This window comes from Danio rerio, chromosome 14 (assembly GCF_049306965.1).
Source record: "Danio rerio strain Tuebingen ecotype United States chromosome 14, GRCz12tu, whole genome shotgun sequence".
Classification (NCBI taxonomy): Eukaryota; Metazoa; Chordata; class Actinopteri; order Cypriniformes; family Danionidae; genus Danio; species Danio rerio.
Window position 1 is genome coordinate 7,454,543 of NC_133189.1, and position 25,458 is coordinate 7,480,000.

General features: G+C 35.9%; 1 protein-coding gene and 1 long non-coding RNA gene across 3 annotated transcripts; both read right to left on the minus strand.

Moving 5' to 3' along the window:
• Nucleotides 1-1,756: 1,756 nt before the first annotated feature.
• LOC141377677 (uncharacterized) lies at nt 1,757-5,823 on the minus strand. The gene is made up of 2 exons (XR_012390188.1): nt 5,764-5,823; nt 1,757-3,931 (listed from the first exon to the last, which is right to left on the minus strand). It is a non-coding gene; the product is annotated as an uncharacterized lncRNA (long non-coding RNA).
• A 7,369-nt stretch (nt 5,824-13,192) lies between these two features.
• clk4a (CDC-like kinase 4a) lies at nt 13,193-23,781 on the minus strand. Of its 2 annotated transcripts, XM_003199840.5 has the most exons (13): nt 23,637-23,744; nt 23,046-23,203; nt 19,849-20,113; nt 19,181-19,271; nt 18,808-18,874; nt 15,886-16,002; nt 15,537-15,703; nt 15,347-15,441; nt 15,132-15,261; nt 14,960-15,042; nt 14,787-14,866; nt 13,802-13,892; nt 13,193-13,707 (listed from the first exon to the last, which is right to left on the minus strand). In XM_003199840.5, exons 2-13 carry the CDS (start codon nt 23,201-23,203, stop codon nt 13,561-13,563), a joined length of 1,491 nt encoding a protein of 496 aa, XP_003199888.1. In that variant the 5' UTR covers nt 23,637-23,744; the 3' UTR covers nt 13,193-13,560. The 2 variants fall into 2 exon arrangements, with proteins under 2 accessions (XP_003199888.1, NP_001373164.1); NM_001386235.1 differs by lacking the exon at nt 19,181-19,271 and having other exon boundaries at nt 23,637-23,781.
• Nucleotides 23,782-25,458: the final 1,677 nt, after the last annotated feature.

Here is a 25,458-nt window from a genome sequence, read left to right on the forward strand (position 1 = left end):
AACTGAATTAATTATGATTTAATACATGTTTAAAAAAAATCCTTTCTTTAACCGGTATTACACCAAACACTTATTTCATGCAGCTGCCATTTTAAAGAACGAAAGCGAGGCTGCAGTGGGAAGAAACCCGGAAGTATTGACCTTATTCTCCGCAGACGAGCGGGCGCTGCCATTTGAATCTTTTTGGCACGAGACTTCCGGTCTCATTCACTTCCATTCATTTTTAGACATTAAAAACAGCTCGTTTCGCTGTTTGATGTTGCAAACTGATATTTCCTTGTTATATTATTCTACTTGGTCTGTATAGTCATGCAAACATTTGTTTGTAGAGCAAGTAGTTTGACCGTTTTTTGCCGTTTATTATTCCTTGTCATTTCTCCCATAGGCGACTGAAACGGAAGTTCGTAGACAATCGCGAAAACAGGTGCACTTCCGCACTTTAGAATAAGGTCAATAGGATCCGCACTGTAAACATCACAACAACATGTAGTCAGGGCCGGCGCGTCCATAGAGGCGACCTAGGCGGCCACCTAGGGCGGCAGAATACAGAGGGTGGCGTCCCCAACACTACCCTCACCTCTCCCGCCCTCAGTTATATCCGCGTCTAGGGCGGCGTCCGCAACACTACCCTCACCACCTGCGCAATCGGTTATATCCGCGTCTAGGGTGGCTGCGAAACTACCCTCACCACCCGCGCCATCAGTTATATCCGCGTCTAGGGCGGCGTCCGCGACACTACCCTCACCACCCGCACCCTCAGTTATATCCGCGTCTAGGGCGGCGTCCGCGACACTACCCTCACCACCCGCACCCTCAGTTATATCCGCGTCTAGGGCGGCGTCCGCGACACTACCCTCACCACCCGCGCCCTCAGTTATATCCGCGTCTAGGGCGGCGTCCGCGACACTACCCTCACCACCCGCGCCCTCAGTTATATCCGCGTCTAGGGCGGCGTCCGCGACACTACCCTCACCACCCGCGCCCTCAGTTATATCCGCGTCTAGGGTGGCAGAATAGGGAGGGCGGCGTCCCTTGACACCCCCTGGTTTCACTTTAGGGTTGAGGGCGGCATAACCATCCTTTGCCTAGAGCGGCAGTTCAGCTTGCTCCGGCCCTGCATGTAGTGGACTACAAACCTCCAGCTGTTTAACATGCAGATATGGTGTAAACATCCCTATAATATCATTCAGATCAGTTTAACTTAAACAATTAAAAGCATATTAGACATCAAACAAAACCATAATCTTTTTAAGAGTACTACACTTAAGTGTCCTCTTATAGGCTTCAGTTCATGGCACCAGGTAAACACCGTGGGGACGCTTCCCTGCTTCAGCCTATGTAACCCAGTGAGCAATAAAACAATGCAGTCCTCTGTAGCACACCCTCGTGTTATCTAAAATAGTGCGCTGAAATTTAAAAATTTCCATTTTCTTAAACACTGCTGATTTGCCATGGTATTCACCAGTGCTCAACAGAAATGACTGTGATTGGCCGTGAAGGTCATCAGCTCACCGCTCTTCACCAAGTGCAAACACAAATACACAGACATTGGAGATTTTTAAAGCTGCGAAGATCAGACGATTCATCAGCAAATCGCTCGTGTGTGTTTGCACTCGGTAAACATGGGTTAAGTGCAGCGAACTGATGACCTTCACAACCAATCACAATCATTTATGTTGAGCACTGGTGAATACTATGGCAAACCGCCGGTGTTTCAGAACGCACTCAGCGGCATTTAAATATATATATATATATATTTTGTTCCCAGGTTCTGCAGGTTGCAATGTCCCGAATATAGTTGTAATCTATTGTTTCGGTTCAATTTTGTATTTCCCCAACCAGTGCAGAGCCCGGGAGACGAGAGTGCTTCCTGGTCCGGAAGTTAGTGGGAAATGGAGGCGTTTTTTTATTTATTTTTTTTTTTTTCAGTACCAATTGGTGTTAAAATTCAGTATCATGAAGTCTAACATAGTAAAAGAATCAATTCATTAACTCGAGTTTAATAAATGGCATCTAAAACGTATGTTTGGACAAGAAAACTTTAGCTAACTAGAGCCATTTCCCTTAACTTAGCTGAAAATGACATCTGAAATCCCTTTTTTTTTTACTAGCCATTTAGAACAGACCTTTAGGAACTTCTAGATACTTCCAGGTATCTTCGCATCACAGCCTCAATTTTGCTTTTAAAATGGCGGCCGCATGAAATCAATCCATTGATACACACAAATATATTATACAGTTTCAGGGCGCAAAAAGTAAGCATATTTATCAGACTTTTATAGCGTTTTATATAGTTTTCGATGCTTAATTAACTGCGTTAACCTAATTATTCATTCATTCATTTTCTTGTCGGCTTAGTCCCTTTATTAATCTGGGGTCGCCACAGCGGAATGAACCGCCAACTTATCCAGCAAGTTTTTACGCAGCGGATGCCCTTCCAGCCGCAACCCATCTCTGGGAAATTAACCCAGAAAAATATCTAGTGAAATATGATGTACGGTCATCTTGGCAAAGATAAAAGAAATCAGTTACTAGAAATGAATCTATATTTAGAAATAGAAATATTTTGAAACAATCTCGGTTAAACATAAATTGGTGAAAAAAACAAACAGGAGGGCTTCAACTATAGACAAAATTTAGATTAAAATTAAAATGTAAATACAAACTCTTATTTTGGCAGAGATTCATGGTTTGGACAGCACTAGTTTGAAGCTTGCATGGTTCGGGACAGGTAGAGCTGCGCATCGATGGATTTGCTCTTCAGTGTTTGGACTCTCAGCAGTGAATATCAAACCACACTGACCTGAACTGAACTGAACTACACTGAACCGAACTTAAACTCAAAAAACTGAACTGACACTGTTTCAACTCACTATAATCTTCTATGTGAAGCTGCTTTGACACAATCTACATTGTAAAAGCGCCCCTCTCATCAGTGCGTTTTCAAGCAGCTCCTCAAGGGGGCGACACAACATAACCTGCCCCCGCGTGGAGAAGTTTAAACTCATGTCTGTTATGGAGACAGAAATACTTCTCCTCTGATCCTGCCTGCCAGGACCACTCAACACGCTTCAGGTTTCAGGTGGCAACCATTGCTTCTAAAATGAAAGGGTCTCACCTTACCGTTCGGTGCCTCTGTTGGGCCTTCTGCGGCACTACCCACACAAACAAACAGAAATACACACTCACACAGACGCATAGCTGGGGCCCCTTCACACACACAGGACCTATAAACAGATGCCTGTGACCCTGCTCTTGTCCCGCGACATCGATATCTCCTTCAGATGTGAACCCGCATTTGTTTATGGAAACGCTGGATTTTTATAAGCACCATGGTTCAATGTAAAGAGCGATTGTGAAAATGAAAAGGACAAAGAGAGCGGTTTCTAGGACAAACCCCATGTTTAACCACATTTTGAGAGACAAGAGCGCCAAAAAAAGTTCTCTGCAACCACCAATTCATCAATGCACAGCCGGCTTCACGTTTTCAGCTTCAATCTGTATTTAAAATCACAATTGGAAAGCGCAGAGCCGTATATTCATGAGTGCTGTGTTCTATTTGCAGGCCCGTAGCCAGCCTGGTGTAAGGGGTGATTATTTTATACTCAAAATGTGGACCTTTTTGCAGTTATTCACTTCATTTTATATTTAATTATGAGATTTAAATACTGTATTGTAGTGACATTTAAAGCACTATTTACTGTTGAAACCAGAAGATTTCTTACAGTCTCAAAAAAAGGAACATAACAATTTTTTTAAAATATCTAATGGTAAATCATACTAAATGTTTACTATTTTAGGTTCGTTAGGAGGGGGGGTTATTACATTTCTTTGGTATTTTTTTTTTTAATTGTATAACTTTGGTCAAATGTTATGGTTATTCTTTCACAAGATTCTTACAACAGTTTTCAGGAATTTTGGCCCATTCCTCCTGACAGAATTGGTATAACTGAGTCAAATTTGTGGGCTGTCTTGCTCGCACAAGCTTTTTTAACTCTGCCTAGAAATTTTCTATAGGATTGAGATCAGGGCTTTGTGATGGCCACTCCAAAACATTCACTCTGTTGTCCTTAAAGCACATTTTAACTAATTTGGCACATGCTTAGGGTCATGGTCTGTTTGGAGGACCCATTTGTGGCCAAGTTTTAATTTCCTGGCTGATGTCTTGAGATGTTGCTTCAGTATTTCTACATAATGTTCTTTCTTCATGATGCCATCTATGCTGTGAAGTGGACCAGTCCCTCCTGCAGCAAAACAGCCCCACAACATGATGCTGCCGCCCCATACTTCACAGTTGGGATGGTGTTTATAGGCTTGTAAGCTTTCCCTTTTGTCCTCCAAATGTAACACTGGTCATTATGGCCAAACAGTTCAATCTTAGTTCCATCAGTCCACAGCACATGTCTCCAAAAGTTGTTCTTTTCCCCAGTGTAATTTAGCAAATTGTAATCTGGCTTTTTTGTTGATTCTGGCTTGTTGATTTTCCCATGTTGTCACAGAAGGAAGCAGTGTGTTTGAGGTTTTCCTTAAATACTATTCTGCAGTTGTACCTCCAATTAACGCCAATGTTGTCAATTAGCCAATCAGAAAGTTCCAAAACCTTGACACCATCATCTGAGCTTTTTCAGAGGCATAATAATCTTATTGTGTGTAAACTTGACTTTCAAGAAAATTATTAAGCATTTAAGCATAACAGAAACAAATGTGATAATCCTATCTTACCTAAAAGGAAAAAGTTTAGTCACATCAACATCTGAATTTTTTTTAAATCGTTATGTGCCTTTTTATACAGTGTATGTAAACTTCTGGTTTCAACTGTATAGCTGGATTAGCTTGTTGGATGATCATCATAACTACACGTTTTAATGTACCAAAATATTTCCTAAACATTTAGAATAAAAAAAATTAATAAATACTTATTTTTAAAATACAAATTACATCATTCATCATTAGGAGAAATATGAATCTATTAAGGTTTTTAATTAAGAACTGTAACCTATTGTCATTTATTAGACAAATGACAAACTGGCCAGCACATTCAACTTTCCTCAGTCAGAATTTGGCTATTTAATTAATAAAATATTAATGAAAACATAATAATAATAATAATAAAAATAATAATAATAATAATAAAAGAGCTTCATAATTTTTCTAGCCTCTCTTGTAAAAAAGTACATTTGATTAAAAATTAATGGATAACACAATAGTCAAATTAGTATTTAAATTAGTTTTAATATGGGCCGCTTTTGGTGCTTCACACCTTTTTATCAGTCATTGTTTGTTTCAAGAATAATGTCCAAGATTTAGAATAAAAGTTAGTAAACATGCTTTCTCTATTTAAGAACAATACAGTAGTGAACAAAGACTTCACTTACATCCGATTTTATGTTTTCTTGCACAGCTGGTTGTTGGACTCATGAAAAATAATAGCTTGCATTGGCCAAAACCAATTAGCTGAAGTCACACTGATGTGTGGTCTTAAAGCCTTTTTCAGTGGGTTACGTTCACAATTTATGATGATGTAGCAGTCAAAATAGGACAAATGGGCTCATGTATGGGACAAATTCTGGACCTTTGTCATTGAGGGGTGGGTCTTTCAAACCACCGGAACCCCCTTTGGTTACGGGCCTCATTTGTGACAATCACATTTTTAGAGCTGGTTTGACTTCCTGAATCCATTATAAATCAATCCAAGATTATTAATTGGCATAAATTTTTCATTCTTCAGTTCTTTAAACAATAGTTCTTGTAGGAACTGTTCACCGATAGGTTCTTTCAGAGTAGATCTTAAAATAGACTCAGAACAAAAGGATGATCAGGAATCTAATGAGAAAATGTTTATTTTATTTTTTAACAAATATTGAAAGAATTCAGAATAAAATATTAATTGTAACTTATTTTGTTAAGGAAAATTTCTAAAATTTTTGTATTAAACTTTAATATAAACTGTATTTTATTGTAGGGCCGTTATCAATGTCGGGGATAACGCATTACAAGTAATGCGAGTTACGTAATATTATTATTAAGTAACGAATAAAGTAACGCATTACTTTTAAAAAAATAAGTAGTAATATTTCAGTTATATTTTTGAATTTTTTTTTGTTTAATTAATTTGCCTTTAAAAAATAAATTGCTCAATTAAAATTAAAGTAGTCACAAAAGTAGTCATTAAACTAGTCATTAAAGTAATCAATGAGAGAATCTGCTCATTACTTTCAATAATCAATGGACAGTGATTTTACTTAAGACAAATAATACAAAAGTAGCAAACAAATTGCTTTAAACTTTCAATAATCTGTATACGGCATGTAGATCTCCTAAAATATTATTTGGTGTGTTTTTTAAAGGGTCATGACACCCCCCACTTTCAGTTCAGGTCCACCTCATGCATCATAGTGGGCGTGGAGCTCCGCGAGCAAAGGGCAGGAGTGGGCGTGGCCAGCAGAGCAGGGGAGAAGGAGGGGAGCGAGTAACTGTCAGTCAGTTCACAAAATGAGACACAAACCATGCGGAGACCCATGATTTTATAGTTTACAAAGTTAAAATGCAAAGAAATAAACAGTAATTTAATGCCCTGTATGGAATAAAATCAATGTCATAAATATTTTGTGCGTAAATAAAATTCACTCATCCGTTAAGTATAAAATCGTAAAGAAAAACAGAACGTACTCGTAATATTACGAGGGTACAATTCCAAAATCTGTGATTAGAACAGACACAGATACGACATTTTCTTTGTCTGTTTGTTTATGGCAGACGCGTCTCACCCAGTCATTAACGTAGGATTTCACAGCTGAGCTTGGCCAGGTCTGCTTTGTCTTCGGAAAAAACGTGCTCTTATGAATATTTAAGAAGCCGGCTCTTCTCATAGGATAAGAAAACTCCGCTATGAATAATAATGAGAAACCGACAGGTCATCTTTGCACTTGAAGTTTTGCGATACGTCGCTGATTATGATCAAGTTCCAAAAATCAATTTAAACCCGGAAGCTGAAATTAGCTGACAAAAGCTCAAAATTACCCAGTTTTCCCAACAATTAAAGCTAACAGACGCTAACATTGTCCTGATGCTCAACACACACAAATCTGTTAAAATCTCAAAAAAAGTACTCGAGGGTTTCTTGAACCTTTAAAGGTAAATGCAGGTTATACAGTGTGTTGTTAGTTTCAGTTCTGAAAGAGCTCAAGTCTCAGCCAGGTAATAATAAGTAAAGCAAAGTAACTCAAAAGTAACGCAACGCATTACTTACCATGAAAAGTAACTAAGAAATGCAACTAGTTACTTTGTTGGGGAGTAACTCAATATTGTAATGCATTACTTTCTAAAGTAACTTTCCCCCCAACACTAGCTATGTTGCCATCCACCTATTTTTATGCGCATTTTGCATATGCACATAAAAAAAAAAAAACGGTTGATGGAAACGCCAAGATGGGCATACATTTTGAAAATGCGCAAAAAAAATATGTGCATAACTAAGTAGGATAAACTTTTAACGCGATTAGAAAAGATGCACACAAACTACGATGGAAACACTTTTACCTCACAAACTTCAGCATGCGCATTAACAAAGGTCATGTGATTGTGTTATAAGAGATCAAGTAATGATAAAATGTTTGTAAATGGACAAACCATCAGGCTGAGCACGCTGTAAACCATCTAAAATGTTGTTTTGGGCATTTTAAAAGGCCTTACCACTTAAGTAATAGTCTTACTATATTATTAATGACCTCCAGAATCAAGAGCGTCTGTGCTCCACGTTTGACACCTTCAAACGCCACCAATGAAGCACACCAAAATAAATCTCCATATAAATAAAACAGCTCCAGTACAACAATCTGCACATTTACAACCAATTTCTACTCGTACACATTTAGCAAAGCTCCAAATTCACTCCTTGATTAGACATCAATGATAAATCTATCACAGCTTCATCTCAGAGGGATGTTCTTGTGCTTTAAAAAGCTCAGAATGGGTCTGTCAGAAGAAAATGATGGACGTACCTGGAGGACAGTTGCAGTCTGGTGTCACGTCTCTCGCCACACGCAACTTCGGCACTTCATTCAGCCTCTGTAATATGAAATATAACACACACACAGAGTCATACTTTCAATGTTTTCACCTTCAAATAAAGATTGTTGCTGCTTGTTCAAACTACTTATTTTAAATGAGCTGAATCAACACAAGTCTGCAAATTGTTTCATGTTGAATCTACTTACATTTGTTAAAACAATTCAATTAACTTAATTGATTTGTCTTGTGGCAACATAAAGGAATTGTGTGGAACCCAGAATTTATTACATGTATTGAAGAGACTTCTGTAAGTGTTGTTTTTGAAAACCAATTGCAACAAACCATCTACTTTCAAAAACTAATCCTAATGAGTACTGTGAACTTAATCCATTTGAATAAGCAAATCAATCTGAGCACAGTAAAACCCAATAAATGAAGAGAACTCAAACCAACTGAGTACTGTAAAACGTTATGGCAACTTAAACCCTTTGAGGAAACCAATTGCAACAAACCATTTGAGTTAAAAAAAAACTAATCTATACGAGTACTGTGACTTACTCCATTTAAGTTGACGTAATGAGGTATTTAATGAACTCATTACCTCCGACACCGAGTTCAAAAATATTTTCAAATCAGTAAAATTAGCTTTCAGTAAATTTTGAGTTAACTACACTCATTTCATTTGATTAAGTTAACTGTTGGGTTTTACAGATACATGGAAAGTATATAAGTGTCAGCTTTAATGTTGTGAACTTTGGAGAAAATAAAATGTCAAAATGTGAGTCAAATAATGTAGAAATGAAACAACGTGCTTTTTCTGTACTTATGTTGATACATGAAAGAACAACTACACTAAAGAAAATTATATGATCAATTAGTCATGACAGCAGGTTTTTAGTTCATTGTAACTTAGCTAAGTTAATCGTATTCTAACTTAATTTAATAAGTTATGCAAGCTGTTTTAAGTCAGTTTACATAATATAAGGTCCATGGACTCATCAGGTTAACTTGATTCAACTTAAACATTTAAAGCAACCAGGATGTTTTTACAGTATATGCATTTATTAACCTGTAACCTGTAATTTCAATTTGTTAGATACTAATGTCTGAACAATTAGAACTGAGATTAAATTCATACTTGACTCTGATGCTTAAATTTTACTGTTTTAATGTCAAATGTTTTTTTTTTTTGTGTGTGTAAAATATGCCCGACAGTATTATTTGTGTACAAAGCACTGTTTTAAAATGTGACTCTGATCCACCAAAATATCCTCATGTTGATCAGGAATATTATTGACAATATAGCCAACAATATATTTTATGGGTTTCTTTTAAGACAAAAATCAAGAAAATATTAAATAAAGTTCATGTTGATGAAGATATTAAGTAAATTTCCTATTGTAAATATATTAATACTCAACTTTGTATTAATAATGTGCATTGCTAAGATCTTAATATGGACAAGATTTAATTTTGATTGTCAATTTTGAGTTAACTACACTCATTTCATTTGATACACTCATTTCAAGTTGACCTTAACTTTTTGGGTTTTACAGTGTATTAAGACTGAATTCACATGAATAAAAAAGTGAGCCGTTATTAGCCTGTAATGTCAATTTATTACATACAAATGTCTGAACAAATGGACGATTAAATTCATATTTAGTGTTTAATATCAAATAGTTTTGTTTTGTGCAAAATATGCCTGACAATATTGGCATAATAACCACAAAACCACCCTTATATGTTGCTCAGGTTCATTATTGGAAATATAGCCACTAATATATTGTTTGGTTCTCTTTTATGACAAAAATCTTTAGATAAGTTCATATTCTATAAAGATATTTTGTTAAGTTAGTACTGTAAATATATCAATATTTAATTTTGTATGTTATTAAGATCTTAATAAAAAACTTTTTTCTTAGCATTTTGATTTTACATGGTTAAATAGTTGCATCTCAGCCAAATATTAACATTTATTCATCTTTTATGTCATGTTTAAATCTCAATTTCTAAAATCTAACGCACATGTGCTCCAGAGTCATTTTATAATGTTATAATAGATCACTGATTGCTCTTGGGGAAAAAAATCAGAGCAAATTCTAATAAGCGTTCAACAATAATTTAAACCGTTTTATGTTTTAATATCCAATTTCGCTTTTGACCAGTGAATAATATTTGCTATTAAACTATTAATAAATGGCATATCCTAATGGTTTTATCACACATAAACGCACCTGTTGGCATATACAATAATAACAACTGAAGATGGAGATGTGCTTATGATTAAACATTTAGTTGAGTTTTCAGATTTTTAATGTTGAAAATGTCTGAATTTGCCCCTTATTTCTTAGTAAGCACTTAAAAAAAATAAAGAGCATGCATTGAAAAAGTTACTCGCATTTTAACAAGTATAAAAGTGATTTAAGTTGGGTCCAAGTTAAACTTTATTAAAGCAGTCTTCAGAAAGATGTGAAGACAGTGTTATGAAACATGCTGGATGAAGAGTAAAACCCCGCTTGCCTCTTGTATTCTGCGCAGCTCCTGTGAAACAGAGACGTCGGCGGATGATTCTTGACAGATGTCAGTCATCTTTATCTCCAGCTCGTGAAGCCTGCTCTCCATCTGATGCGTTTTAAAAGCCATGAGAAAACACACCGCTATTGAGCTCAGCGATAACACCAAACACACTGCGGTTGGAAAAGACACTAAATAGCGCAGATGAAGCGGTTTCGCGGCATTCTGTTTACTCTCCATATTTTTGTCCGCCGACGATTCCATGCTGAGGAAAAAAAAAGTCGTCGATTAGTTTCCGATAGTTACTTATTGATCAGTTGTTGATCGATGAGATGTGGCTGTCAGACTGAGCTGTGTTGAGCAGCACACGGGGCTTTGAACAGCTTGGCCGTGCTCAAAACTTTTCGCACACCCTTACTAGTGAGCTGATGGTTTGGCAGTGTGTGGCGCGTGCCACGACGGGCTAAAAAAAGTTGTGCGCGCCTTCGCTGTGTTGATATGCAGCCTCGATAGGGAGCTCAGCAGGTATTCAGACATATCCTTATTTTAGCGTGGTGTGTGAGACGAGCGTGAAACAAGAGGCTGGAATCACCAGAAAGCGTTCAGGAGCAGCTGTGAACAATCTGTGGGAACTTTTCTCGATTCTTCTGATTGTTTTCTATCCGCGTTAGGTACTTGTGTCAATTGTAGCTATATGCTACAACACTTAGTGGGTAACATATTTAAATTCGAGACACTTTACTGATGTACTCTGTTAAGGATGATCTCCTGCTTTCGCTTTTATTTGATAAGTAAATCTATATTCGACAAAATTGTGTTTTATCAACGAACATCACAATGGGATAGTTCACACTAAAATGCAAATTGAATCAATCTCAAGTGATTCCAAACCTTTGAGTTTCTTTATTATGTTGAACAGAAAAAGTATAATTTTAAAAATGCTGAAAACCTGTAACCATTTATTTCCATGTACATTTCACAAATGCTGAAAATCTGATAACGATTGATTTCCATAAATATTTAGAAAATGCTGAAAACCGGTAACCATTTACTTCCATAGATATTTTAAAAACGCTGAAAACCTGTTACCGTTGATGTCCGTAGATATTTTTAAAATGCTAAAATCTGGTAATTATTGAATTCCATAGATATTTCAATAATGCTGAAATCTGGTAACCATTGACTTCCATATATAATTCGAAAATACTGAAAACCTGTAACCATTGACTTACATAGACCATTTAAAAATGTTGAAAACCTGTTACCATTGACTTCCGTAGATATTTTGAAAATGCTGAAAACCTTGATTTCCATAGATATTTCAAAAATGCTGAAAACTGGTAACCATTTACTTCCATAGATATTTTAAAAATGCTGAAAACCTGTAACCATTGACGTTCTTAGATATTTTGAAAATGCAAAAAACAGTAATCATTTACTACCATAAATATTTTGAAATGAAAACCTGTAACCATTAATTTCCATAGATATTTTAAAAATGCTGAAATCCTGTAACCATTGACTTCCATATATTCTGAAAACCGGTAACCATTTGCTTCCATAGATATTCTGAAAATGCTGAAAACCGGTAGCCATTGACTTCCATAGATATTCTGAAAACCTGTTACCATTTACTTCCATATATTCTGAAAACGCTGAAAACCGGTAACCATTTGCTTCCATAGATATTCTGAAAACGCTGAAAACCGGTAACCATTTGCTTCCATAGACATTCTGAAAATGCTGAAAAACCTGTAACCATTTAATTCTATGGTTACTCTGAAAATGCTGAAAATCTGTAACCATTAACTTCCACAGATATTCTGAAAATGCTGAAAATCTGTAACCATTAACTTCCACAGATATTCTGAAAATGCTGAAAACCGGTAACCATTGACTATGATAGTCTGAAAATGCTGAAAACCGTTAACCATTGACTTCCATAGATATTCTGAAAAGGCTGAAAACCGGTAACCATTGACTTCCATAGATATTCTGAAAATGCTGAAAACCGGTAACCATTGACTTCCATAGATATTCTGAAAACGCTGATAATTTGTTATCATTGACTTCTTTTGTAGGAAAATCAAATAGATGAAAGTCGATTATTACAGGTTTCCAGCTCTCTTCAAAATATCTTCGTTTATGTTCAAAGAAAGTCAAACAGGCTTGGAAAAAGTATGATTAAATGATGCCAATCACATTTGGCATGCTTACAGAAAAAGTTCACAGATGTAAAATAAAAATGCAGGTGGGTCAGATTTAACGAAGCCTCCCTTCATTAATTTACTATATCAATAAACTCTGATTTACCTAAAAATTATGATCGTTTGTTTAAAGATAAAAGGGCCAGTTCATCCAAAACTGAAAATTTACTCACTTGTAAAACAAGATATTAAACACTATTAAACAAGAAATGAACAAGTTAGAAATCGGCAACTATTGATGTCCATATTTGTTGTTCCTACTATGGAAGCCAATGGTTACCGATTGCCAACATCACTCACAATTTTTTTTTTTGCGTTCAATATTAAAGAGAAAACTCAAAGGTTTGAAACTATTGAAGGTGAATAGTGAGTGTATTTTGAGTGAACTATGCCTTTAAGTTGTGATGCACCGCCCTCTGTTGACCACATGACAAAATTACACCCATGAAACAAACGACTGCGATGACAAACGGATTTTTATTTTTAAGAATCATGGAGAAAGACAAATGAAAACACACTTACAGATACCACTACATTTTTATTAACAATGCTAAGAAATCTATGACAAATATAAAGCATCTTACAAACCTAACACCCTAAAGCCCAGCCCCTTCATAATTATAATCACAGTTTATAATCAGTCTGATGATGCTGTTTCAACACAAGTAACAAATTACAAACTCAAGAGCAACAGGTCACTTAACTCCTACTGAAAAAAGCACAATAAATACAGCTGTAGCGATTAGAGCACTGTATGATCTATACAGGGGACTGATGCAGTCAGAGAAACAGCCTCTCTCAGAGAGGAAAATCCAGAAAAATCCACTTATTTCTTGCTCTTCCTGATAGAGTTGAAAAATGGGTGTTTGATGGCTTCGTCCAAGGTGATCCTCTTTGTAACGTCATACTCAAGCATCCTCTCTATTAGATCGAACAGCTGCTCATGGTCTGAGCTAGAAGAGACCAAGTATTGCTGCAAGAAACAATGATTCATCTTGTGAGTAATGATTTAAAAGTTGTGTTTTGAGATGACTAAAGAAGTTAACTCCAATAAAGGACAAACTCACTCTAAGGGGTTTGCACTGCTTCCTGACGTAACGTCCTGAAGAGCTGTGAATGTCCCAGTCCAGTTTATCATTGCGAACAAACCTCGACTTCCTGCACAATAAAAATAACAGCCATTTTTAGAACATTTGATTTGAAAAAAAAAACATTTTTTAAAATCTAACCCATTGAAAAAAAAAAAAAAAAAAAAAAGTGTAGGGCTGCATGATTTTGGAAAATTCTGACAATTTGATTTTTTTTTTTTTTCTCTGCGATATTTCGATACAACTACATTTTTATCAGATGACTTGCTCTATTTGCAAAGTCATTACTACTAGAGCAAATATTAAAGGGAAATAAACAGTGCTTTATGGCTTTATGGTTGGGGGAGTCTAACAATGTTCAGGTGCAGAATTTAAATAAATAAATGTAAAATAACACTACATAGTCATACAAGTTATTCATTATAATTATTCTTTATGCACAACTTAAATGCTTTGAACTCTTAAAATGTTCACACAGGAATTAAAAACACACACAGGTGATGAACTTTTACTCTATTGTGGTTCAATTCTGCAGTGTCTCCACAAATCTATGTTTTGACCTGTCGCTTCTGGTCATCTTTAATCCCAACTCAACATTGCATATCCATGCTCAAACGATATATTGTGCAGTCCCTGTAAATGAGTTGCTAAGATCCTAATATGGGCAAAATTCTACTTTTTTCTTAGTATTTAGATTTTTTTCAGACCTTTAGTGTGTATTTTAAAATAGTTTTAAACAATCTGTGATTACATTTCTAGCATAATAATAAAAAATAAAAAAAACAGACTTAAATACTTTTTTTAATCAATAATAATTCAAATGGCATTGAATCAATAATATGCCTTGCTGCAGCTCACTACACTTGTCCTCCGATGCTTTTATAAATATTTTGTCTTAATTCGTTTTCTTCTAAATACATAAATACCTACAGAAATGAATCTTTGACACAAATATTGAATTTACCTTGTTTTCTGCAACATGTGTGTTGGTATGGGGCCCAGCACTCGCTCCATCATGGCCAAATGCTCTTTACTGTCATGGGTCTAAAATAAAAATAATTTGTTTAAAAAAAAAAAAAAAAGCATGTCTAAAATGTCAAATAACTGAACAACAACCGAAACTCAAAAGACAATGACCTGAAATAGAGTGGATCCTAGATAGTACTCAATGAGAATACACCCCACGCTCCACACGTCACAGGAATGACTCCAGCCCAAATCTGATAGAAATGAAAACAGATTGTTTTAGTTTTAGCAAGCGATCGTGACAATCTACCTCAAAAATCAATTAATAAAAACAACTGTTTACCCAGAATAACCTCTGGAGCTCTATAATGCCGTGTGGACACTACGGATGTATGATGCTCATGCTCGTATGTTGCATTCCCAAAATCCACCACTTTTACATCAGGATTCTTCACAGTTCTCTCATCCCTCTTCTGCAAGATTTAAAACACCAATAATTAATGACAGGTATTTATATAAAATCAATAAATAAATAAATAAATACAAGCCTCTTCTTACCATTTTTGAGTTGTACCTAATGTTATACTCCGAATTAACAAAGAGGATGTTCTCTGGCTTCAGGTCAGTGTGTGTCAGCTTGTTCTTGTGAAGAACTGAACCGGCAAAGAAAAAAAGCGCAAGATTAAATCTGTGTTTCATCCAAACGCGCAGAGGAAAAAGATGCAATTGAACAAGATCCGTGACTCACATCTGACTGCTCTGATGATCTGGTAGGCCATGTGCCTGATGTGGTTGATATAGAAGGGCTGAAAGTTATTTTCCTTCAGAAAATCATACGTGCTCAAGCCCAGCAGCTCAAAGGCAATGCAGATGTGCCCGTGGTGATCAAACCAGTCGTACATCCGCACACAAGCACTGGGAAAGAAAAAAAAAAAAAAAAAAAGCAGATGAAATACGGCACTGCTAATACGCTGTCTGGACTTCTTTACACCTGAGAGGCTGTAAATTTCAAATTAAGTGTGATATCACACCGCCATGCATCGGAGAGGCATAAATTGTAGGAGATTACTGTTTTAGCTGCTTTCAGAGGCACTTACTATCGCCTGTCACAGTCTAGCGAGTTAATCTGCTCCAGCACCTCAACCTCAGATAGAGCCGCATCACGATAGCGCTCAATATTTTTAATGATCTTCAGCGCAATGCGAGCTCCAACTCTGCAAGAGAAACAAAGTTAGATCATTAACAAGCATTAGATTGGATACGTTTGTGGTCTGCACTTATTTTTGGACAGTAAATACACCATGGCATTTCTAAAACTTGGTTTATTCTTATTTCAATCTTTATTACAGTTGATTGTCATGACTGACATTTTACCCCCATACTATAGAAGGCAATAGAAATTCACTGTTTGGTTACCAATCTTTTAAGCAGATAAAAAATAAAAACTCAAACAATTTTGAAACTACAGGTGGGTTAACTCAGAAAAGTAGTGATACTTGCACCTTTTACCTCTGTAAGTATTTACATTCCCATCTTTTGCTATTTTTACTGAAAACTTTGTGGATATTTTTAGCACAGTATTACAAAGTGTATGGAACAACAATGGTAAATCCAAAACTCCCATGACTTAAAGTGGTAAACTTGGCTGTGGATGAACCTAGAAATGTGGTGGTATAGCACAATATATACATACATTAAGTCTTAGACTTTAAGTGCAAATTAAAAGATTTTTTTGTTTGATTTTTTTTTTAATAAATGGAAATCATTTGAGGTGTCAATCACTGTCGAACCATGAAATAACCGAGATATATTGAGCTAGATCATCCCGTACTAGGGATGCTCCCATTGATCAGCACCAGCCGATACTCGTATTTCATGACTTGATCGGTACTTGCTAATCTGGCTGATCTCATGAACCGATTGCAGGTGTTTGTTTATGAGTTAACAAGCAGAGGAAGACACACGTGCTCCTGTATATTATACATAGCCTACAACACGTGAGGAGGTAAATGATGTGTAGAGGTGTGAGCGATCGATATGCTCGCGTCACAGCAGCTAAAATATATACAGATGTAGTGCGACCTGTTTATAGTTTATTAACAATACTGACTCAGTGACCTCAAAAATTAATTAAAATTCACGGAAATCATGGCGACGAGAGTGAATGAGCAAGAGTGCAGATCACAAGAAACACACGGATGTTCTAAGCATGACATTTCTTAAGTTAAATGAATAGAGCAGTAAAAATATCGCAAGTGCAAATTTCCCTCTTGCTTTTATTGAGAGATCTGCAGTCAATAGTTAGAGATAAGGAAAATCTATGAATGGTCTTGCATGTATTTAGGCCTTTCTACATATAACAACTAAAAGTTCTGTGTTTTTGACAATATTGCAAGTTCACTAAAAGCTGGCAGGAATTATTAGATGAATAAAACTTTATTATTTATTTTTTATCATAAATATCCAATAATATAACTTCCTGTAATTTACTATTGCAATAAACAGTAGTTTATAGGCCTAATTCCTTTTAATTAAGAAGTATTTGATTTATAGGTGTGCATGTTAACTTCTTATGCATCAAATATGCACTCCAAAATTCTTCTTGATTGAGAGTATATACAGGAATCAGAGAGTGATATTCAATACCTTAAGACTTTAAGACTCTTCCCATACATTAAGACCTTTAACCAGAAACACTGGCGAAATTTTACGCTACAGTAATTTACTAAATATTAATGAGAAATTAGGAAATTAAATTAAATTAAGAAATTAATACAAAACTAAAACATTATTCATATACTGAATAAAAATCTATTAAATCTCAAAAAATTCTAAAATTCAGCAGGTGGCGCAGAAATAATGGTGTTGTCTTGATTACTGCAATAAAGCAGCATGATGTCAAATCTAGTAGGACTTTATTGATTTCAGAAACTACACAGCATCCTGATATTCTCAGATTTAATTCAGACAAACTTTAGCATACAACCATACATTGCATAAACATATTATACAAAATTAAATATTTTGCAAAATAGCATTTAAGACTTTTTCATGCTTTTTAAGGGCCTTAAATTTCTCTACATTGATTTATTAACTTTTAATACTTTTTAAGACCCCGCGAACACCGTTAATGCACTGTTTATCATTTTCCTTATTCATTTTTATACCGGTGTTATATTATTTTCTGTGTTGGTTCATTCCACTGTGGCGACCATTGAAAAATAAGGGACTAAGCCGAAGTAAATTAAATGGTTATAAGAGAGATGTTTAAGGGATTATACGCAACAATTCCTATTTTAAGGTTAGGCAAGATCTTCTCTTAAGGATCATACTTAAAGGGAAAATGTGCTTATGCATTATAAAGATTGAAGTATCAAAATCTGTACTCGGCCGGTACAATCGATCACCATAACAAGGAAACGGTACTTGGTATCGGCTGCAAAAATCCTGATTGCAGTGTTTCTGCATGTCAAATTTAAGTCTTTAAGACTCTTTTTAAGAGCATTATGAATTAAAATTAAGACTTATACAGGCTAAACACTAAGGATTTTTTACTGCAAATAGTTTTTAAATTAATGGAAGAGATGTGTTGCTTTCGTTTTTTCCCTGATTAGGGAATTTAATTAGGAGAATTTGCTGTAAAATGTCTAACAGCTGTTGTGAATTTTAATTCTTTCCAATAAAAAAAACAAATATAACAAAGAAAGTGGAGTTGGATTATTGGTGATTGGGTTTCAGCCCGATTGGGTAGATTTATTTGGACATAAGAAAATTAGGACCTGTTAAAAATTAAGATCTACAACACAATATTTCAGTCAATTTAAGACTTTTTAAAGCCTAAAAATTATTTTAAGACCTCGCGGACACCCTGTGTTTACAGCATTATTAGCCCATAAATTATAACCAAAAAAAATTAAGATTAAGTCAACGTTTTGTTTCATTTGTGGCTTGTCTTGAGTATAAGAAACATGCAAAATATAAAAGCAAAAAGTTTTGACTTAAGTGATAGGAAGACTTACTTTTCATGATCAATGCACTCCACCACTTTGCCAAAGGCTCCTTCTCCAAGTGTACACACAATCTCATCTACGGGTTTAAAGAGAGGCAATTAGAAACCTGAAATTGATGCGGTGCTATCAAAACCTTCAATAGATTTTGCTGAATTTTGGAGCACTCAAATTATTTAAGTAATGCATAAATATTCCACAAACAAAAATATTCCAGACAAATCTAGAATTGTGATACACACATCAGAATAAGTCTAAGTGTTGTGTCTGCATTTATCAGGACCCCAAAGTTAGTGTGTAAATTTAGTCTGACCCCAAAACAGAAATAATCAGTGAGACAAATGAAAAGATACAGAAGAGATACAGAAAAGTGTGTATTCTATACATCTTGCTCTCAGCATGTCTCCACTGTGATAGACCAGGTGCCCCTCCTCATCATCCTCAACACTCCTGGATCTTTTCCTGCGATGGCTCCTCTGAGGTTTCGGAACACCGCCATCACCATCATCACCACCATCATCATCATCATCATTAACCCAAGAGAACCGTGGGGGACCAGAACGCGCCATTCATTCATTCACGAGTGGGGGGGAGAGAGATTCAGCCCATTCAGATACCCGCAGCAGTCAGGCCCGGCCACAGCCAACGCAAATTCAGCCCGCGAGATACACACAGGGCCCACCACATCGTGTGTGTTACAGAAGAAAAACAATGGCAACATATTTTCAGATGAGAGACTTTCTCAGACCATTAAGTAGACAGTTACAACAATTCAACATTAAAAAAACATTCTGTATTCCCCCTTCATGAAAATGAGCTGCTTTATAAAATATCTTACATGCTGTGGATATCAAACTAATGTTATATCTAACCCTTTTGTTTTTATTTTTACATCATAATATTAGCATTATATAACTATTCCATCCAACAATCTTCCTGTCATTCATTCTGCCAATACTGGAAATGAGAAACTCCCACAGTCCATATAACAAGAAAGTAATGCACAGATAGATGACTGTTACCGCGGCAAACAGAGAAGGACAGTGTTCATACCGAGTCAGAGTGAGGGTGTGAACGGCGGTGCCTGTGCCGGTGTCTGTGCCGGCTGCTCCGCATGCTGTTCCCAGAGGATTTACTGTAATGGTGCCAGTCTCGATCTCGCTCTCGTTCCCGGTGTCTCTCACGGGATCTGGATCGGTCCCGGTTTCTCTCCTTGTCTTTACAGGCAGCGTAGCCGTTGTGTTCATGGTCTCTGAACACTGCGTGTTTTTCACTAGTGTCCAGTCTTTCGTTTGAGCTTCTTTTCTCAAGGCAATGCCTAGTAAGATGATGAGAAAAAATATAAAAATAAATAAACTACGGGTGCTGACTCGTTGGTGAATGATTTTTTTTATATCCTTAGCTATCACACGGAGAGAGATCACACGGTGCATCAGTGTTTTCACAGCAAAAGAGTTAAGATGTCTTTCAGACTGAAAGAGAAAGTTGTGCTGTTACAGAACCTGGTATTAGATTACTTTTACTCTCTCCTTTTAAATTATTTTATGCATATTTTAATAATTTGCTTGTTATTATTATTGAATAATTATAAATGTTTAAGATCATGTCTTCTTAAGTGTATCACACTGATACATTTACAATTTAATTATACAAGTAATATTAATTATTCATCATGTTCATTAATCATGTTCAACTCCTGTACTAAACTCCTAATTAATTACTCCTTTTATAATTTTTTTTTTTTTTTTTGCCAGTGGCCAGTCGCATGGAGCAGAGGACCTATTGACCACCTCAGTACACACTGCTCTCTATTTTAGAAAAGGATTTCCTCTTCACACCAGCCATCTCAGTCCCTACTGAAAGAGTCTATTCATCAGCAGGGGACATTGTAAATGTACAGAGATCTCAGCTTATGCAAGAAAACACAGATATGCTGATATTTCTTTTTAAAAATGTAAAATCCCAGCAGTGACAGTTTTAGTTTGTTTATATTAATAAGTCTTCTTTAGCTTGTATTTTTCTCTTTTTTTTTAAATAGCAATTAAGTCACTGCAAAAAAAATATTTTGCAAAAAGTGTGCAGCATTTGAGAAAAAATAAAAAGGCTCTTCACCCTAAACTTGTTTAAAATAATTTTGTTTAAAAAAATCATGACTGAATCGTGAGATTAGCATCGTGAATTGTATCGAATTGTGAGATGAATCGTTACATCCTTACTAATAATACCTACAGATGTACACTGCTAAATGTAGAGATCAGCCAACAATTATTCACAATATTTTTTCCAAACATTTAAAAACATTTATTGCATAACAAATTCAGAGGTAAATAGAGCCATCTTGTGGGTGTTTTTGAGAATTGCACACAAGAATGCCATAACACTGTCCTTAGGAGAAAATAGCTCAACCGTTCCATTGTTTTGCACTAATACTCTTAATTTTTATTATATACAAGATATAATTTTTTTTAATATATTTTTTATATATAATTTTCTATATAATTTTTTTATATGTAATGATAATTTATAGTTAGAGCTCTATAAAATAAGAACAATCAGACAGGGTCTGTCAAATCATGCCTTGAATAAAATACTAAAAGAAGCAGTGTTTAGGTTAAACTTACTTGTCATGTGCTCTACGTTCAGCACTAGTTTGCCAAAGTGATGTTTATCATTATTTCGGTTCAGTTCTTGCAGATACATTAAATGTCATGTTATAAAATAATTTCCAGGAAGCTTCCATGAAAGCAGCAAACTTGTCAAACCAGTATCACACAACACACTGTCAACAGATCCCACATAAGGCCAACTGGCTAAAGCTCATTTGCGCCTTAAATTAGCAACTTACCGGATAAGATTTAGACATCTAATGTTACTATAAGATGTCCTCATACCATTTGCTGACAGAGTTGCCATGTCCACTTTTAACAAGTGACCTTCAGCTATCAAAAAAATAAAACACTTTCATTCTTTTGAGGGTTTTTTTTTTTATATGGTTGGGGAAAAAGCAACTTTGTTTTTGTAAATTTAATCTCATGGTTTTCCCCAATTCATTGACTGGTACAGTTTGATCTCCACTAACAAAGTCAAAGCTGGTTTTATATTACCACGTTCGTAATTTTTGAACAGTGTCATCTTGTGACACGTCTCTATATTTTTTATCACGCTACTTTGAGAATTTCAGTCTGCAATCTTATGTAAATATGACTTTGAAACAACATTAGCTCTATGTAATTGACTGTGAACAAGGTTGTACTTTGATAGTCATTGGCTGCTAATATGATTTTATCATTTAGAATTTGCAAACCAACTTTATCCAGATACTTTGAAGGAAAAACAAGTCAAAATGCATGTGATGCAATTTATCTATCCATTAGCTGACATTAATAGATGTGAGGGATGACTAGGCCCACAAAGAATCTGCGTGCGAAGAAATCTGAAGATTTTTAGCCCATCATTGAGTCTACGCATTCACTGGTGTGAATTTATATTTATTCAGTTTTTTAAATTAACTTAACTAATATTTTGTGATTTAATAACAGTAATATTAAATGTTCATATGATTTATTAACAATACAGCTTGTAAATTAATATTTTCTGTCTTTCAACTGATATATAATATGAGAGACTTACTTTGTTAACCAAATAAGTGAATCTAATTGGAATTGCCTTGCAAACATTAAAAGTTAAAAAATGATATATTTGTTTTATATCATGTATTAAGTTTTCAGTCCCGACACTCCTAAAATCATTCTGCATAAATCTGCATATTTTTTTACACAATTCTCAACAGAAATAGCAAAAAATGTCTGAAGATTCTGTCTGGCACTAGGGATGAACTTCTTTTATAAATATTTTACATTTATCTTAAATGGTTTTGCTAACTTTTATGGCTCTTTAATTTTATTATAAATACGTGGCTATATTATATAGGTCATCTCTTTTTTCATCTCTGGCTGGAAAAGTAAATAACACGTTGCCTAAATCACTTTTTTTTGCAAAATACTTCTGTTTTTGCTTTCTAAATTGTTTAAAGTTTATTATGATTAAGATTTAGCAACTGATAATGTATAATACTCATGAATATATATATATATATATATATATATATATATATATATATATATATCACTATGCGCTTGTTTATGAATGTGCAGTTACGTAACATTATTTGTTTCGTAATTGTTTGCTAGTTTAAAATGATATAATCTACGTGACATTATAGATGGCCAGCGGGTGTTTGTGATTCTCACCCGTCGCTGTTCTTGTAATGATGGTGATGTTTTCTGTATTTGTTCTCTCTCTCGCTGCTGTGCGAGTCTCGTCGGTGTCTCTTTCTGGTCTCCATTATTCTGTCTTCTAGACTCAACTCCCTCAGCCAGGGAGAGCGCTCTCTCTGCGTCTGTCTCATCTGATAAAACAAACAAAACACAGCTGAAACGTCTTAACATTCACTGTAAATAACATTATGTGTCGAAATGTGCATATTATAAATGTACCATCTGTTAAAACGGCGATGCTTTAACGTTAACGTTACATTCTTTGTTCTAAACACCTCGTGTTAGCAAAGTCTGTCAAAAGCAAATTATTTCATTTAGACCGTCTTAAATAGCTTTAAAACTGATTTAAACACGTTTTGAAACACTAAACTGCTATATGAGACACTTTTTACACGCTAAACAACAAGAAAATGTCGACGACAACAACTCAGTCCACAACGTCAAGCAACGCTTGCAACGCCTATAACGTTATGTAAAAAAGCAATGAACGTATATAAGTTAACATACATACATTTCTACATCGTGTGGAAGAAAGATAAGCTAATAACTAAACTATTTCTTTACCTGGTTGATGAAAGTCTCGTTTAAGTATTTCGAGATCTGCTTCGGTAAACGGCGAATTTATTTCCGTCTTCTTTGATGCAGTTGGTGCGGTTCAAAATGGTGTCGGCTGAGCTGGTCTGGAATGTTCGAGAGCTTATGGAGGTTTACGTCACCGGATCTGAAGCGCACTTGTAGGGGCGCGAGAGAAAATAGTGCAAGGGTGTTTACCTGTGAGGGTTGTATTTTTAACAGTCTATGTTTGTACTTTAACTACTGTCAAAATCATTTTGTAGTCTTTGCTTCTGTACATTGACTGTATCCTTTTATTTATTTTAAACTCGAGAACAAAGCTCTACAGGTAATCTTGTGGCTTACAGATTATAAAAATTCACCAACACAGAAAAATCCTAGCTATTCCAAAATATAAACCACGTATTTATTTCTTTAGATAGGCTAAATACGATATAAAAAAAGGTTTTGTAGTCTAAATGAGGGTGACACTGTGGCTCAGTGGTTAGCACTGTCCCCTAGGTTGCTGGATTAAGTCCCGGCTGGGTCAGTTGGTGTTTCTGTGTTGAGTTTGCAAGTTCTCCCCGTTTTTACGTGGGTTACCTCCAGGTGCTCCTGTTTCCCTCACAGTCCAAAGACATGTGGTATATCTGAATTGAATAAATTTAAGGGTTGTAGCTGGAATGGGATCTGCTTTGTAAAACAAATGTTGAATAAGTTGACGGTTCATTCCACTGTGGCAACCCCTGATGAATAAAGGGACTAAGCCGAAGGAAAAATGAGTGAATGGAAGGTCTCATTCATTTTCTTTTTGGCTTAGTCCCTTTATTAATCTTGGGTTGCCACAGCAGAATGAACCGCCAACTTATCCAGCATATTTTTTTTGCAGCGGATGCCATTGCAGCTGTAACCCATCACTGGGAAACATCCATACACACTCATTCACACACATAAACTACAGCCAATTTCATTCATTCATTCATTTTCTTGTCGGCTTAGTCTCTTTATTAATCCGGGGTCACCACAGCGGAATGAACCGCCAACTTATCCAGCAAGTTTTTACACAGCGGATGCCCTTCCAGCCGCAACCCATCTCTGGGAAACATCCACACACACATTCACACACACACTCATACACTACGGACAATTTAGCCTACCCAGTTCACCTGTACCGCATGTCTTTGGACTGTGGGGGAAACCAGAGCACACGGAGTAAACCCACACAAAGGCAGGGAGAACATGCAAACTCCACACAGAAACGCCAACTGAGCCGAGGTTCGAACCAGCGACTCAGTGACCCTCTTCAATTTGGATGATTTTACTGCAGTCAGGCTTTGAGGAGGTATAAATGTAGAAATTTAGAGAGGTATGTGTAACTGTTTTATCACAAAATTATTGTTTTTCATAATTGTGGCAAACTTTGTGCATGTGTAGGTTAATAAGGGTTGACCGAGCTTCATTTTTATTTTGAAGTTGATTCAATTATTGGTAGGGACATTTAAGTAATTGGTAGATATTGGTGGGAACATGTCCCCTCCGTCCATGCCAATTCTACGCCCTTAGTGTGGATGTTTCCCAGAGATGGGTTGCGGCTAGAAGGGCATCCGCTGCGTAAAAACTTGCTGGATAAGTTGGCGGTTCATTCCGCTGTGTTGACCCTGGATTTATAAAGGGACTAAGCCGACAAGAAAATGAATGAATGACTATACGGTGGAATTTACTGCCATGTGACGGGGCGCCACCTGAAATCTTGCCTAGGGTGCCATATTGCTTAGGGCCGGGCCTGCTTTATTACATGGAATCTTGATGTTGCTCATGTTCATGTAAGTGTATT